This window comes from Mesoplodon mirus, assembly GCF_964341445.2.
Source record: "Mesoplodon mirus genome assembly, chromosome: 10".
NCBI lineage: Eukaryota > Metazoa > Chordata > Mammalia > Artiodactyla > Ziphiidae > Mesoplodon > Mesoplodon mirus.
In genome coordinates this window covers 36717825-36734393 of record NC_138986.1, presented here as the reverse complement: position 1 = coordinate 36734393, position 16569 = coordinate 36717825, and the positions used below count along the sequence as shown (strand labels likewise).

General features: G+C 39.5%; 1 protein-coding gene across 2 annotated transcripts in view; it reads left to right on the top strand.

Annotated features, from left to right (window-relative positions):
* TPD52L1 (TPD52 like 1) overlaps positions 1-15669 on the top strand; it is a 95155-nt gene extending 79486 nt beyond the window's left edge. The window contains exons 4-8 of one of the 2 annotated variants that reach the window (XM_082633461.1): positions 994-1095; positions 5004-5018; positions 6629-6667; positions 9730-9790; positions 15071-15669. In XM_082633461.1, the coding sequence (XP_082489587.1) occupies positions 994-1095; positions 5004-5018; positions 6629-6667; positions 9730-9790; positions 15071-15199 (346 nt within the window). In that variant the 3' untranslated portion in view covers positions 15200-15669. The remainder of the gene's footprint in view (positions 1-993; positions 1096-5003; positions 5019-6628; positions 6668-9729; positions 9791-15070) is intronic. The other variant, XM_082633460.1, reaches the window with a different exon arrangement.
* Positions 15670-16569: the final 900 nt, after the last annotated feature.

The window sequence follows — 16569 nt, the reverse complement described above, 5'->3', positions numbered from 1 at the left end:
TAATGACTTACATATCCTGTGAAATGGTGTACAAAACTTTCGGCTGATTTCTTTTTATTCCCTCAGGTTAGGTGCCTTTTGTTTTCTACTTTATTAATTAACGCTTAGAAATTTCCTAGCCCAGTGGATATACCACTGCCTTTCCTGTCACCATGCTCAAAACCTTAAACCAATTTTTTCGTCTTGTACCATTTGTCACTTATAAACTCCTGTCAAGTCCGTCCATTCTCTCTCTATAATCCATCACACTGCATTGTTCTTACTGCCATGACTCCCAGTTCAGAGCCACAGAGGAGCTTCCTCTTTGATCATTGATTCATTCCTCTAATATTTATTATGTTTCCCCTGTATCCCTCTGCCACATACTGGGGACACAAAGATGAATGGCTTCCTTGCCCTCAGGGAGTCAGCCTTGTGGGGACATAGGCTTGTGAACAGATCATTGCAGTACTATATTCCTAAAACTGTTTTGAAAAAAGTAACTATATTATCTTAAGATTGTGCGCCCTTCTTATTCCCAGCTCTAAGTATTTGAAAATTAAGTAACTAGTTCTATTTTGCCATTTTATGGTTACTTTTACCCACATAAGCAGTAAAAGCTTAAATTTCCCTTTGAAATATACATTTTCTGATTCGTGTTACCGTTGATGGCTAGAGCTTATATCGTCACTTCATAGAGTTAATACATCTCTTTGAGAATAACTCTCTACTCTCAGAGCAGTTCCACTATTTGTGATTAAAGATCTGCACATTCAGATCTGTACTTATATATGTATATTTTTCCTGAATTCAGATTTAATGGTCTGAGTTTCCCTCTGATGAGCGGCCACCAACCCATCCTCCCCAAACAATGAATAGAAACAATTACTTCTGTGGATCATCTTCCTAAATCTGGCTTGGAAAGGGAATTTTCAAAGTCAGGAGAGAGAAGTACGATGAAAGTTTTATGGGAAATCATGATATTATTATTATCTTTCTCTGTTTTATTTCTAGCTACAAGAAAACACATGAAACTCTGAGTCACGCAGGGCAGAAGGCAACTGCAGCTTTCAGCAACGTTGGGACAGCCATCAGCAAGAAGTTTGGAGACATGAGGTATTGTGGGAAAGAACCACGGGAATGGGGCTAAGCCTTTGGCTTTCCAAGAAAAGGGGAGCATTATATATATATACATCAACTGGTCTTCCTAACACATTCTTTTTTTTTTAAGTTGGATTAAAATTTTATGTGGCTGATAGTATTGGTGACTGAGATACATTTTTATATTGGGACATTTTCTGCCTGAAGGTCAGCTTAGTGGGCCTGGTCCCAGAGATGCCCTTTCCACTAGGACCCGACCTAGTAGAAATAGAAGATAGAGGGTGCCTTTAATCACCAGTAATAAGGAGAGATTTCAAAAGAATGCAGCACACACTGAATTTTAATCACTGTAATTTTTTTTTTTTTTTTTTTTTTTTTTTGCTGTACGCGGGCCTCTCACTGCTGTGGCCTCTCCCGTTGCGGAGCACAGGCTCCGGACACACAGGCTCCGCGGCCATGGCTCGCGGGCCCAGCCGCTCCACGGCATGTGGGATCTTCCGGGATCGGGGCACGAACCCGTGTCCCCTGCATCGGCAGGCGGACTCTCAACCACTGCGCCACCAGGGAAGCCCCTAATCACTGTAATTTAAACAATAAATTAAAATATGCCTTCAGTCGAATATTCTCTAATAAACCATTCTTGGTTACATTTTTGTATATATCCAACTAGTACATGTATTTTTTCTATGCTAAATGCATAGATATTTATTCTTTTATTCTAAAAAGGTACCATATAGTATATGCTCCTGGTAGTATTCTTTCTTTACTTTAGCAATATATTGTTAATATGTTAATAAATGTTTATTGCATCTTCATTTTTTAAAAAAATATTTATTTTTGTCTGCATCGGGTCTTTGTTACTGCACGCAGGCCTTCTCTAGTTGCGGAGAGCAGGGGCCACTTCTCATTGCGGTGTGCAGGATTCTCATTGCGGTAGCCTCTCCCGCTGCAGAGCACGGGCTCGAGGCTCAAAGGCTCAGTAGTTGTGGCTCATGGGCCCAGTTGCTCCATGGCACATGGGATCCTCCTGGAGCAGGGATCGAACCCATGTCCCCTGCATTGGCAGGTGGACTCCAAACCAGTGCACCACCAGGGAAGTCCTTACATCTTCATTTTTAATGGCTGTATTATCTTCCAGTGCATAGCTGTAGCAAAATTTTTAAACCAGTCCCTTTGCTCATTTTGGTTATTTTCAGTATTTGTTATATAAAATTAGGATGAATATCAAGATTTTGAACTGAGAACCAAATGACCTCACTATAGGCACCAGAAAAACAATGTAGTATTGACCATTTTTATTTTTCATATTATGTACTAGGAAGTTATCTTACATAGAGTTGTTACTCTCATTTTTTTGGCTTGTTTAAATACCTATCATAGTTTATTTTGAATTTGACTGATATGCTTAGGAGATTTTTCTGTATAAATCAATGTCATTTTTCTCTCTAGAAATCAAATTCACTTTTTAAAAACGTCTCAAGTACATTTTTTATTTCTTCTTTTTAAAAAATATGTGTATATTATTTTACTGGATTCTTAAACTATTGCTTTCTTTGTTACCCTGCAGCTTTGATACCTAGAGGCAAATATTTATATCTTTGTGTTTAAGTTATTTTTTGACGTCAAAAATTACTGGATTGTGCCCAATATTCATGCATCATCTTAACAACTTGGCATTCATGAGGCTAGAGTTAAGTAAGTACATGTGCATGAATCTGAGTACATTGCTTTATCTTCATTTTTGCTAATAAAGCAATAACAAAAAGCAGTTAAAATTCTTCAGATGCAGTGTGTGATGAACGGTAAATATTCTGGATTATGAATTAACCCTTTATTATATAAAAATTTGCAGTCATTTCAATGGCATTAAAACATTTATCTACTAATTAAATAATTCCTTAAAACAAGAAAGACCTTATCACCAGTTATATCCAAGAAAATATATTTTGTCATGTTTATAAAGTTTGTTCTCCACATTCTTAGTTGAAACCTTTCACTTGAACACTGGGATTCAGTGGCATAATACTGCCGAGTAGAGTAGTGTTTCTCTAACGGTAGCAGACCTTATGGACACCTCTGAAGCTTGATAAATGCATATTCTCAGATTCCACCTCTCTCTCCAAGGTTGCACCTCAGTAGGTCTTGGGTGGCATCTAGGAATCTGTGGCTGTTCTCAGTTATAAATGGGGATAAGAGTAACAACGTCTTCAGTTTATTATACAAGTAGCAAAGGAGAGCCTGCTATGTATTAAGCACTCAATAAATGCCAGTTTTTACCTTTACTGAGTGACTGTCTCAGTTACAAGGTGACCCCACAGGACGGAAATTGCGAGAGTCCGTGAACAGGAGTGCAGTGTGTTTCATAAGTTGTAGAGAACGAAGGCTGTGTTTCACATGTGCAGCATGTTGACATACTCATGTTCCTACATGAGCTGGGCATAATATCAAGGTTGTGTTGACTGCCTTTCCTCCTGTTTCAGTGTGGCTTTGTTTTAGCATAATGGATAACTTGTTTCCCAGGAGTTCCAAACTTTTCATTAATTATTGCTCTGTGTAGAGGATAGAAAATTTCCATTACAAACTGTGGTAAAAATATTGGGAAATGTAGTCCACATTCAAATATGGGCCTGTAATATTTTGTAGACCTATATTTTCAGGCCTATATTTTTCTCAAACTATAATATCTAACATTTGAAATAAATGAGGATAACTGTGAAAGCAAAAAGTTTTACAAAGAATTGTTACGTTTATACTAGAACAAGTAATATATGTAAAAGTCATATTTGAAAAGTATTTAAGTTTAATATAATAACAATTCTCAAAAGAGAACAATTAGTAAGTTTTAAATTTTTCGTTCAAATTAATTTGCCAATTTATAAAATGATAGTGGGGAAATTTAAAAATTGTATTACCGGCATTTTACTTTGAACCCCTTTTCAGTTTGAAAGTATCATATTATTTTATATTTTGTTAGTTATACCATAAAATTCTTTTGTGAATTCTGGGAACAAATTTCTGAACTTCTTCAAAAAGATTGCCAGAAAAATTCAGATACCTGAGAAGAAAAACAGCACCTCTCAGTTATGTGGGGTTTTTTGTTGTTGTTGTTGTTGTTGTTGTTTTTGTTGGCTTCACCGCGAGGCTTACAGGATCCTGGTTCCCCAAACAGGGATCGAACTCGGGCCCTTGGCAGTGAGAGCTCAGAGTCCTAACCACTGGACCTCCAGGGAATCCCCTCTCAGTTTTTCTTTAAAATAATTAAAAGTTAATGCTTACAGGTTTTGAAAACCTAGAATTTGGGCCTTTTAATAACTGGATGAAAAGTGCTATGTTAGGATTTAATTTAGATGTTTTATAAAAATAAATAATATTTCCTGAGCTAAGGTTCTCATTTTCTCCTGACTGCCACTAAGTGAAGGCCCCTTAGCCTGGTCACGGAATTGCTCTGCCTTCTTCTCCACCTGTCAGGTAACGTGGTTAATAGCTACCTGACTAGACTGTTTTCTCTGAAGTTAAAATAAGGTCACATTTATGAAAGTACTCTGAAGAAACGCAAGCTATTAGAATCACTTTTATATTAATAATGTTGCCATCTTCTTGGGACTTCTCGGTGAATTTGTTCAAACTGTGTGTGATCTAGTGGAGAGGAAATCTTTGGAGGAGCCTTGTGACTTTATTAGAGAATCCAGCCACCTCTATATATCCATGAGAAAAATAGTGAGAAGCACACGTACAGTAGGTTGGTAAAGTAATTGTGAAGACATTAAAAAGTCAGTGTACTCAAAAAGAGTAACAAATGGGGTCCCCTCATCTTTTCCTTGGGGCTCTTGAAAGAGGGGACAGCGGGCAGTGAGGCCGTTTCCTTGCATCCTGATGTGCTAACCCTGCTCCTGCTCTTCTCTCCTGTGCTGCTCTGGCTGCAGGTCTCACTCCATCGGGTAAGCGCTGCCCCCAGGGCCCTGCCAGCTCCCTAGCTGCCCCCTTCCTCCCCGGAGCCCCACTGTGGGTGCGCTTCAGCCAAAGACCAGGTCTCTGTTGCTGAGAGTGTTCACAGCCAGGGAGAGTTACAGGGTATAGGGCACCTAATGCATTTGAATCTATTTCAGCCCCTGTGTATCTCACTTCTGAATCATTTACACGACTTTCACTTGCTGAGCCATCCCTCAGGAATCTCTTTCTGCATCATGCCTTCTTACACTGGCAGAGGTCCTTAGAATTCAGAGAAGAAGAGGAAAGTGGCAATTGCGAGTTGCGTATGTTTACGAAACTTTCAGAAAGTGAAGTCGAGAAACAGGAGTTTTTTCCTCGAGATTGTCGTGTTTTTCTGAATTCCTAGTAACTTACTTAGGCAGATGATTCACCTTCAACTTTCTGTACCTTCTGAAGTTGAAGAGGAGAAAGGCCACCAGAAGAGCTCAAATGTTAGCAAGTGTGCAACTGTCAGTCCCAGGTCCTTGAATTAAGCCTCCTTTTAGGTAGAATCTTATTACATGCCTTAAATTTTTTTTTTCTTAAGAAAACTACCTGTATTTAAAGAGATGAATAATTTATAATGCTGATGAAGTTCTTTTAGTAATTCTTTTTTTAATGTAACGTATGAGGAAATATTTGCCTATGATTTCAAAATGGAGTGTCTAGGGTAAGACCGTAAGTATTCCCTGCACTTCTTTGTCCTTTTCTTTCTGAGTTCTAGTAAAGTGCCGCCCCTACTGATGACCTCAGTGGATATTGTTGGGGAAGGTGATGAGTCTGATCCCCTACCTGTTAGCTTCCTGGGAGAAGAGCAGGCCGGGACTGTGGTGGAAATTGGATGAGGGCATGCTAGCCTAGGAAAAGGGACCCCATTTTCCTTCCTCCCTTCCTGCAGCCTGATTTCCGAGTGGAACTCACATAGAAATAACAGGCAGTCGATCAGAGGGAAGACGAGTTAGCCGCTGTAGGATCAACAGGGTGAGAAGGCTGATGATCTTAAGAGTTCTCAGAAAAGTTGATCTTTGTACCAGATGTCCTGGGATGGATGCAGAAGCCCTGCCACCATATTGGACTGTGTGAATTGCGTTCACCTGGCATGTGTTTCCTTGATTGACTCATGTTAACTGCATACAGTCCTCTGGAGTGCTTCTCTACAATGGAATGATTAGCTTTTAGCTGCCTGGCTCTATGTGCTGGGCACTGCCCCTTGCCCCTTACTGTCTTCCTGAACAGGAGAAGGGAGCTGGACCAGTAGGGCATGTCCACCAGCTGTTGGGTTGACCTGGGGCAAACCAGACAGTCTCCTCCTCTCCTCCCTGGCCTACAGGGAACCTACAGGAAGTAAAATAATATGCAGCCATGGACCACCTGGTCTCCTTATTCCTTTGGAAGTGACTGTGGCCCATCCTACCCAACAAAAGCAAATCTCATCTTGATGGGGTGTGCAGGGAACACTTCAAATAGTTGAAATTGCTGTTTTGAAACCGTGAATAGGGAGTTTCTCATGTACTTATATTGTGCTATCTTCTTTGTTCTTTCTTTTTTTTTTTCCCTTTAATCTGCTTTTGCCCTGAAGCTACTCCATTCGCCACTCCATAAGTATGCCTGCTATGAGGTAATCTGTGTAAATTATTTTACATAATATCAATGTAGAATGTGTATGAAGTGTTAACTTTATTGATACCTTGTGGTTTTTTTCCTTCTTTATATAAAGGGAAATGCCATGACCTATCTTATGCTCTTTTCTGAGGGCCCTCAGGAAAAAAGGCTGACAATCCTGTAGAAGTATTGTAGGTGTAATGGGCTTGGGCTATTGACCAGACACACTGGTTTAAATCCAGCCACTCTTGATTTGTGTGACCTGAGACAAGTTATTTACCTATCTCTGTCTCTATTCTCTTATCCGTATACTGGAATAAATAAGACCTACCTCACATGGCTGTTGTGAGATGTGTAACCTGTGTAAAGCATGCAGTACAGGGCGTGGAACATTCCAAGCACACTTGCAAAGGTAGAAATCCTTTTATTCCCACAGAATTAAATGCAAGGCTGGGAGAAAGTTTAAATGAAAAGGTAGGAGTCAAAGAGGGCTACAGTTCTAGAAAGGATATCATTAGGATTTTTTAAGGGATATATTAAGGCAAAGAGTCTGTTGAACAATAAAAATGTCATTAAAATTACTGGTGAGATGAAAACTCCTGAGAAAGATGTTCCTCTCGCTTCCAGTTGGCGTGACTTAGTGATACAATCAGATAAAATCAAAATAATAGTAATAGAGTATAGAGGAATGAATGTTAGATTGGGATCAGGAGATGTTGGTTGTAGTCCAGTTCTGCTAGGGGTGAACTTGGCAGCCTTGGGAAGGTCACCTCAGTGACAGCAGTTTCATCATGTTTAAAAATAAGAGGCTAGAACCAGATTTACTGCTCTTCCCTTGGTGCTTCCAGGAGCCCTAGTGCTTCCTTGGGCTGCCCTGGTTGGGGCTCCATGGGAGGGGATCTAGTCTCTGGGACCCTCCCTCACTTCAGTCAGAACTGTGCCTCCTCTTCCTGCTTTATATTATATACTGTGGTGTGAATACATTCTAGGGGGAGTTCAGTTACTCTAAATAGTTTGAGCCCACTGAAGCCAAATTCTTTCCAGGGTCATTTGCAGTGCTACAAGTTTGTAGTTGTATATGACATGATTAAATCTGAATAAATAGTTTCTCCATATTCCCCAGCATGCACTCTAGTGTAATTTGATTAGAGGAATGTCTGTTTTATTATATCTGATGATGTCTCTTCTACACTGGGGTTATGTGGTTACTTTGGAAGTTTAACCACAGCATTTGATTTCCCTAATTTGGTGGTAAGTAGAGAGCATAGATTCAAGATGACTTAGTTCATATTTGACTTGCTTCCCCTAGAATAAAAACACCAGAATTGAGCAGTGCAGCCTGCAGCTCTGAGCTTCTTTACTTGTTAAATTTTAAGTCTGGGTGTCCAAAAAAGCCTTGAAAAAAAATTAATATGGTTTTCCTCTGTGAACCAGGAATCCATCTAGTGACTTATGGGTCAAATGTATTCCTTGTGAGCTTGCCTGAAATTAACTTTAAAAAAAAAAAAGGTTTTGCTCAACTAACATAAACCATGAACCATTAGGCTGAACTGTCTGCCCACTGTGGTCCTGTGCACCTGACGGATGACAGGTAGTTAGTCATGTGACCAGCTTGGCCAAATGAAACATGCAGTGGAAGTAAAGTGCTAATAAGTGTACACTTCTGAATCACTCTTATGTAATTTCACTAATATTTCATCATGAGACAAGTACAGTGGAGGATTACTCACAGGAATTCAACTAATATTTGAGTCATATACAAGGTGTAATGCCATGCTTGGGCCCTCTGAACTCACCACTGTTACTTCATACAGCCTGGATGCAAATGCATTTGTGACCATCCAGAGCATCAGAGTCTTGAGAGACAATCCCTAATGAAGCCAAATTCATTCAAAAACATATCCTCTACATTAGTTTCCTCTTGATAGTATTAGAGCCATGCTACAGCCCACACCATACAATGAGGCCCTTTTTTTATAACCATCCGCCCTTATGAAGTTTCTTTAGGCCATTCCTCTTATTTTATTTCTTCTGCACTCAAGAGAGAATAGCAAGTGGCTTATCAAGTATAGTAACATTCAGTTGAATTTTTTGACCTGAAAATGACGGCAGTTGTTGTTGCTGAAAGCCAACATGAACACAAGATTTAAGATACATTTTTAATTCAGTTCCTGTTTCCTTAGTTGGACTTGGTGATATCATTTTTAATGGTAATGATGTCATTAAGTCATAATGTCATGTGACCAAATCCAGTATAGGAAACCAAAAAGCACCAAGTGAAAGATCTAAATCTTAAAGTTACAAGATGGTATGTAGATTATTTAACACAGTGAATGAGTCACAAATAAATTGTTGATAGACAGCAAAGGTTCTGTCTGGTAAGAACAAGTAAGTGTATCTTCTTTGGGAGGAAATATAACACGTGCTAATAGCACCATTTTGATCAAGCATTGAACAAGTAGTGAATATATTTCAACCTAAAATAATGGACGCACTGACTTTCAGAAACACTGCTTCCTGGATATTGAGAAAATGCTTAGTTTTAAAACTTTAAAGTTTGAAAACATGTGAACCTTTTTTTTCCTTTAGCTATTTCTGTCTTGTCTCACATTCACTAAAATAAATGACTTTTAAAATTCCAAGTGGGAAAACTCGAATGTGACGTTCTTCAGATAGACTTTCTATTGGTTATAAAATAACTGAGCTGGGAAAAGGAGTGTTATGATAGAAACAATTAATTAGTAAATGAAAAATTAAGCTATCACTCCTTTGACTCGTTGGAAATGATGTACGGTGCACCATGGAATTATGACCGTTGTATCCTTGCCAAATGCTATATTATTCATTCTATAGTTATCTATTTTACTTAGAAAAATTCCATGTCGGGTTATGGTTTCTGGGTCTAACCTAGCAGAAGTGAAATAAATTTTAAAACATGGTTGGTGTAGGTGGCAAACCAGCAACTAGCTCTGGTGCAGAGGTGATGTCTGCAAGTAAGAGCAGAAACCAGGCAGCACAGCACGATTGCTAAGACAGCTAGGTCTTCGGAGCTGACCTCTTTTTTTTTTGTTATTTTAGGAATTCTCCTACTTTCAAATCATTTGAGGAGAGGGTTGAGACAACTGTCACAAGCCTTAAGGTACAGATGAAGTGAATTTTGTGTCACTGGGTTCATTGAATCAGGACAGCTTAGGCATTGCTGCCATTGGCTCCAAAGGTGGGGCTACCAGCATTTGATGCAGCCAAGAAGGCAGCAGTGCACAGAGTCACTTTTCTTCACATATAAATCTATAAAGAAAACCAATATTGAATAGTGTTACTGTAGCCATACCAAGTTGTTTCTATAAATAAATCATTCAGAAGTGAACTGTACGTTAAAGCGAATTGGAATTTGTGTTGATCTGTTCACTGGTTAGAACTCTTAATGCTGTCCCCCAAGAAGCAGATATGTGATAGATGACTGTAGATAGGACAAAGGATCTGTGAACTCTGAAATTAGAGTGTAAGTGAAAGTTCAATAACAGCTCAGAGCTCCTCTGGTTTGGACACAGACCAGTAGAAATGAACTTGGCTCCATGCGCTATCCTGCCATCCACCGCCCATCAACACCACTTGCCTGCTCCACTCACGGACTGAGCAAAGCACAGCGTGGTTATCATGGAGGGAAAATAAAGCTGAATCACAAAATGCATTATTTTGTAATAGTGCATTTGTTCCCTGGGTATAAACTGAAAGTATACCTGTTCTATAGTCGGTGCTAAAAAAAAAAAAAAATTCATTGAATTTATTGTTTGAGCATAGATAAGTTAATGTACAGAGGGTAAAAGAGCAAAAGTAAAATCAGTCTAGTCCTAAAGGTATAGAATGTTTAAAACACGAAAAGTCATTGATACTACTAAGATTTTTTAAAGATACCACCTAAACTTAATTACATCTTGATATCATTATCACTATTTTACATACAATCCATTTCTGTATTTCCCTATTACTGGGAAAATTAAGAATATGTGTGATCTTTAATCAGATCAAAAGCACATATAGGCTCGTGCTGATTACCCAGCTGCTTCTGAATCATACAACCCTCACATGTGCTGCCAGATGAGAGTCTGTGAGGGTATAAGTTATTCCTTAGTCGAGGTCTTAGATGCTCTTATTGATTTTGACCTGGAGGGTCTTTCCCCTTAGAAGAGGCTTTCACATAGTCTTCTCTTTTCCAGACCTGTGATTAGGTGTTTAAGGCTCAAGAATGAAATTATTACTCAACATTTACCATGCTTTCATTGATTTCATTTACCAGCAGTCTCTAATTGTGCAGTTTTACTGCTCTGCCTGTCAACATTGTCATTTATTGAAGGACCCGGAGGAGCCATTAAATTGCACTGTTTGTAGGAAAACCTTTTTATGGGTAGAGACCTGCAGTGTCACAGACATTTCTCATGCCAGAATATCTAGTTTCAAAACAAAAGATTCCAAAAACCCCAGGAGTTAATTTCTCAACATTTGGTTCTCAGCCTTAGTCAATCCAAGAATGATGGATTCTGTTGTCAAGTTCTGACATAGGAGAAGTTGTACTTTTTAGGTTTTCTTTAGAAGAAGGAGGTATGAAGAAGCAAAAGAAGAATAAAGAACAACCTGTTTTCATTTGCTTTTGGGAAACTCTGGTTAGCTCACAGTTCATATATGAGTTAAGTGTCTGATCCACACTGTCAGCATCTCACTTTTCTCACCGCATCTGGATGGAAGGCCTGCTGCCTTCCTCAGACATGCACAAAACTAACTCAGCCAACTGGATACTAGCCTGTGTCAAGACCTCCTGAAAGCAGATTCTATGTCTGCATGATTGTCCATGGGTTTAACAAGACTCACAGCCCACCCACCACCTTGTTTCTCTTTCTCTGCCCACACAGGCACCGGAGAATAGCTAATAATCATGCTGTGTGTCAAATCTCCCACTTCCTCAATAATTACAAAGTTCTCATTCCTTTTTTTCCCTCCAGACTAAACAATAGATGTTTAACCCTTCTGTGTATAGTTTATGTTCTGCATAGTTTTCTTTTGTGTTCTGAATCTTCTCCAAAACTTCTGTAACTTTTCAATCCTGAGGTTATTTCCTGCTGAGGGAATGACTCATGAACCAGTACAGATGAGTGAAATTCCTTGCAGGTCTATATGCTGTATTTCCACGCACACATCCTGCTTTAAGCTTGATTTTTCAAACACCACTTAAAAGGAATCGTGTTCATATTTGTGTTCTATTAGAAGTAACGTTCTGCTGTGAAGCGAGGTCCGTTCCTGCCATCTTCACACACAATCTGTCACACCATCTGGCATTTGCACCCAATGGATTGTTCTTATTTTATACCCAATTGTGTAGATAGTTTGATTTTCCATGAAAAACTTGCCAGTTCATCAAAATCATATAAAATGTAGTCCTTTCTGCCTACATCCTTGTAATACATCAATGTATTACTTGACATCTTGGCTGGTGTCACCTGTACACTCAATAAGCACAATTTCTATTTCATCTAAAACAAGCAAACAGAAAACAGACCCAGAATCAGCTCCTATGAAACCATATTTGGAATGTTCTACTGTGTTCCAGTGAATCATAAGCAACTACATCCCCTCCGACCGTTCTGCACCCATGTCAAGCAGAACATATTTTTAGTGCCCTTACTTTTTGGTGAGCACATTGTACAGCCTGAATTAAAACTATTTAAAAAAGTAAGATATGGGCTTCCCTGGTGGCACAGTGGTTGAGAGTCCACCTGCTGATGCAGGGGACACGGGTTCGTGCCCTGGTCCGGGAAGATCCCATATGCCATGGAGCGGCTGGGCCCGTGAGCCGTGGCCGCTGAGCCTGCGCATCTGGAGCCTGTGCTCCGCAACGGGAGAGGCCACAACGGTGAGAGACCCGCGTACCACAAAAAAAAAAAAAAAAAAAAGTAAGATATACTTACTCTTTCTTTGTGTCCTTTCAACCGGATACTTTTTTTTTTTTTCCTTTTTTGCGGTATGTGGGCCTCTCACTGTTGTGGCCTCTCCCGTTGCGGAGCACAGGCTCCGGATGCGCAGGCTCAGCGGCCATGGCTCACGGGCCCAGCCTCTCCGCGGCATGTGGGATCTTCCCGGACCAGGGCACGAACCCGTGTCCCCTGCATTGGCAGGTGGACTCTCAACCACTGTGCCACCAGGGAAGCCCTCAACCGGATACTTTTATTATGAAAGATCAGGAAGCCCAGGTCAGTAATTCAAATAAATTTTTTTTGCAAAGAGCAGTTATAGTGTTGGGGACACAGTGACAACTTCTTGGATGAAAAACCATTTTGAAGGGAAGGGTCCGGGAGAAGCTTATTGTTCACATCTCTGCTTAAGCAGGTCCTTGGCTAAAGTATTGTAGTGTGTGGTTATTAAACCCTCATGGTTAGGAGACCCCTTTAGTCCACTCCTTTCTTGGCCAAACTGCTTTATTTCCAAGTGGTTTCCTCCTTCTTTATTTTTCTATTTTGATTTGAGAAATCAAGAACTAGAAGAGAAGAACAAAGCCCAGAAGAAAACATCAGTAATTGGTATTCACCTGATTTCAACACTGTGTGACTTCTATTGCTAAAGAGAATGCGACCAAAGAGGAGGATGGGAACTATTAATAGAGTTAATTACATTGAATTAATCTTGCCTCTCTCAGAAAAGAAATAACCATAGTGAACAATCAGAGAGTTGAAACCAACCCCCTGCTTCTTTCCAGTGCTAAGATAACAGAGTGGAGGAGGGATCAGTGCTCTGTCCCTGAGGTCTGCAAACTAAGGTTTATGGGCCAGATTCAGCTGGTTGCCTATTTTTGAGCGGCCTGTATGTTAAGAATGGTTTTCACTTTTTTTTTTTTTTTTGTGGTACGCGGGCCTCTCACTGTTGTGGCCTCTCCCGTTGCAGAGCACAGGCTCCGGACGCGCAGGCTCAGCGGCCATGGCTCACGGGCCTAGCGGCTCCGCGGCATGTGGGATCTTCCCGGACCGGGGCACGAACCCGTGTCCCCTGCATTGGCAGGTGGACTCTCAACCACTGCGCCACCGGGGAAGCCCTCACTTTTTTTTTAATGGTTAAAAAAAATCAAAGGAAGAACAATATTTTGTGATTTGAAAATTAAATTACACGAAATTCACATTTCAGTGTCCATTCATACAGCCTTTATGGAACATAGCCATGCTCATTCACTTGTGTATTATCTTGGCTGCTTTCTGCCATGGCTGATTTGAGTGTTTGTGACAGAGACGATGTGGTTCCCAAGCCTAAAATATTTATAATCTGTCACTTTCCAGAATGAGTTTTCCAATCCCAAGCAGAGTGGAAAAATTCAACTTAGTAACTGAACTCACAGAGGCAGAGAGGGATTTTAATAACGATGGGAGAAAAGTGTGTGATTTGCGATGACTGAACTGCTTTTAAATCCTGGTTAAGGTTTTAAAAGGGCAGGCCAGGCAATTGGCAGGTACATTTCCCTGTGTGGTTTATGTCCTTGTGAGTGATCATAAGTGACAGTGAGGTGTGGACAACATTTTGGGAAGAGCAACATCTTCTATTCTATACCTTTCTTTTCCTCAAAGTATTTTTCCATATTGTTAATGGTTAAAGGAAGGCCAATGTGGCCATTAACAAGACTTGCATTAAGCATTGTGGACCATTAAATATTCTTTTGAGAGACCTTATAATAAGGAATTTTTCAAAATACTTAACCATGTTTCTTAATTATAAATTGATTTCTTCCTGACTATATTCTTATTAGCCAATAACAAGTACACAAAAAGAGAGCTTCGTAAAGCATCATAACTTTGCATTTTAAGGTATATTCCTCCTATAAAGACAACTGCCTGGAAAGATGTGAGAGGAGCAGTGCTTAAGCCATGATTCATCTCCAACTCTCAAAGTATTAGAAACCAGAAATCATGTTCCATTGAGCCACTCTGCTTTTCAAGAGACATTGTTCAGAAATCCAGATTGCCTTGCTAAATCCCAAATGGAAAACTCAAGCTGGAGTCAACTAAAAGGCGTTCACACATTTGTGAAATTGGGGGAATTTATCTAATATCCCATTCCATTTGATTAAATCGGTTCTCTGGGTGAGCGAGTAGATGGTGCAAATCCACAGATCTGCATATGCCCCTGAAAGGACTGAGAATTTTAGATGTAGAAGAGACAGAGAGAGAGTCGCTAAATCTGTACAAGTTAAAGTTTCGAGTCCAGTCGCGGAACCCAAATATGAATGATATCCTAGCCCCGTGCTAAAGGAAACTAACTTCTCTACAGCCTTTGCATCCCCGTTCAAGAAAACAAGTAAATTTGTGAACTTGAAAGCAATCGATCTTATTTTTAAAATTACAGAAATAACGAAATAACTGCATGTGTGCGTCTCAACCCGTTTCAGACGAAAGTAGGCGGGACGAACCACGGCGGAGGCAGTTTCGAGGAGGTGCTGAGCTCCACGGCCCAAGCCAGCGCGCAGAGCTCGGCCGGCGGCCCCCGGCGGGCAGAGGGGGAGGAGCTGCAGTGCTAGGGCCCCGCCCGCGCCCGCAGCCGCCTCCAGGGACCCTGCCCTGCCCGCGCGCATCCGGATATGAAGACCAGAATCCCACTGGAAGACCCAGGCCTTGACCTTGTTCTTCAAATGGCTTCTCCTGAAAGTTTAATTAAATGATTTCCACTTGAATTTGTGTTGATGATGGACCACGTGACCATCACACTTTAGTATTCATAGATTGTCATCTTTTAAAATGTCGGCTTCAGGTACACAGTTGGTCACGACCCTTGTTTTTTGTGTAATTCAACGTATTTTCCAAACATGTAGCTATTAATTATTTGCTTTGATTTTTGCTTGGACTCCTGTACGAAGTGCATGTCTTCGAAGGCTCAGTGCCCCCTTTCAGTTCTGTCCACAGGATGGAGCTCTTTCTGACCGTCTCTAGCAGTGAATGGGATGACATTGAGAATTTCATCAAACTGCTTCCAATCTCCCTCGCCTACTTTAATTCCTTATGTTTATTTAAGCAATTAAAATAATTGATTTTAATGATGACTTTGAATTCTTAATTTCTTTACGTTTCAGTTCTGCTGATGACCTTGAAAGGTGGTAGGTATAATTCTGCAGATGCTATTTTAAATCAACTTCTGCTAATTTGGAAAATATGAGAGGATATGTAAGTAATTATAACCTCAACTACCTTAGGATGCTGAAACAATCTACGATTCTAAAATTCTCTCTAATCTACCTAGAGTAGTAGTTAACTTCGTAACTACTGAGTTAAGTAAAGTAGGCAAGAGATAGCTGAAAAGGGAATTGCTAGAAAATGGGAGAAGCAGAGTTCCGCAACTGTTTCCAGTTTGCAAATTGCTCACAAGAATGAAAAAAGCATCAGTCAGTACAATCAGATTTCTGCAGTACTGTTTACCTTCCACATCATATGCTTCTTTTTTCTTCTAAATGGGAACATACATTTGTTATTAGGTAGAAGGTAGCATTTGTTGTTAGTAGCATCCTATAGCTACATTTTTTAAATGTACACTGTAGAATGTAGAATAGACCTACCAACTAAAAACTCACAATTTAAATAAGCAATATATATAACTATATATTATATATAAATAATATATAATCCATATAATATACATAATATAGATAGCAATATATATAACTATATATTATATATAAAATATTCATATAATATACATAATATACATAATAATATATAATCCATATACATAATATAGATAAATATACATAATATATATAATATAGATAGATATGTATAATATATACATAATGTATAATCCATATAATATACAATATATATAACTATATATTATATATAAATATATAATCCATATAATATACATAATATAGATAGATAGTAACTTCATTGTTCATTT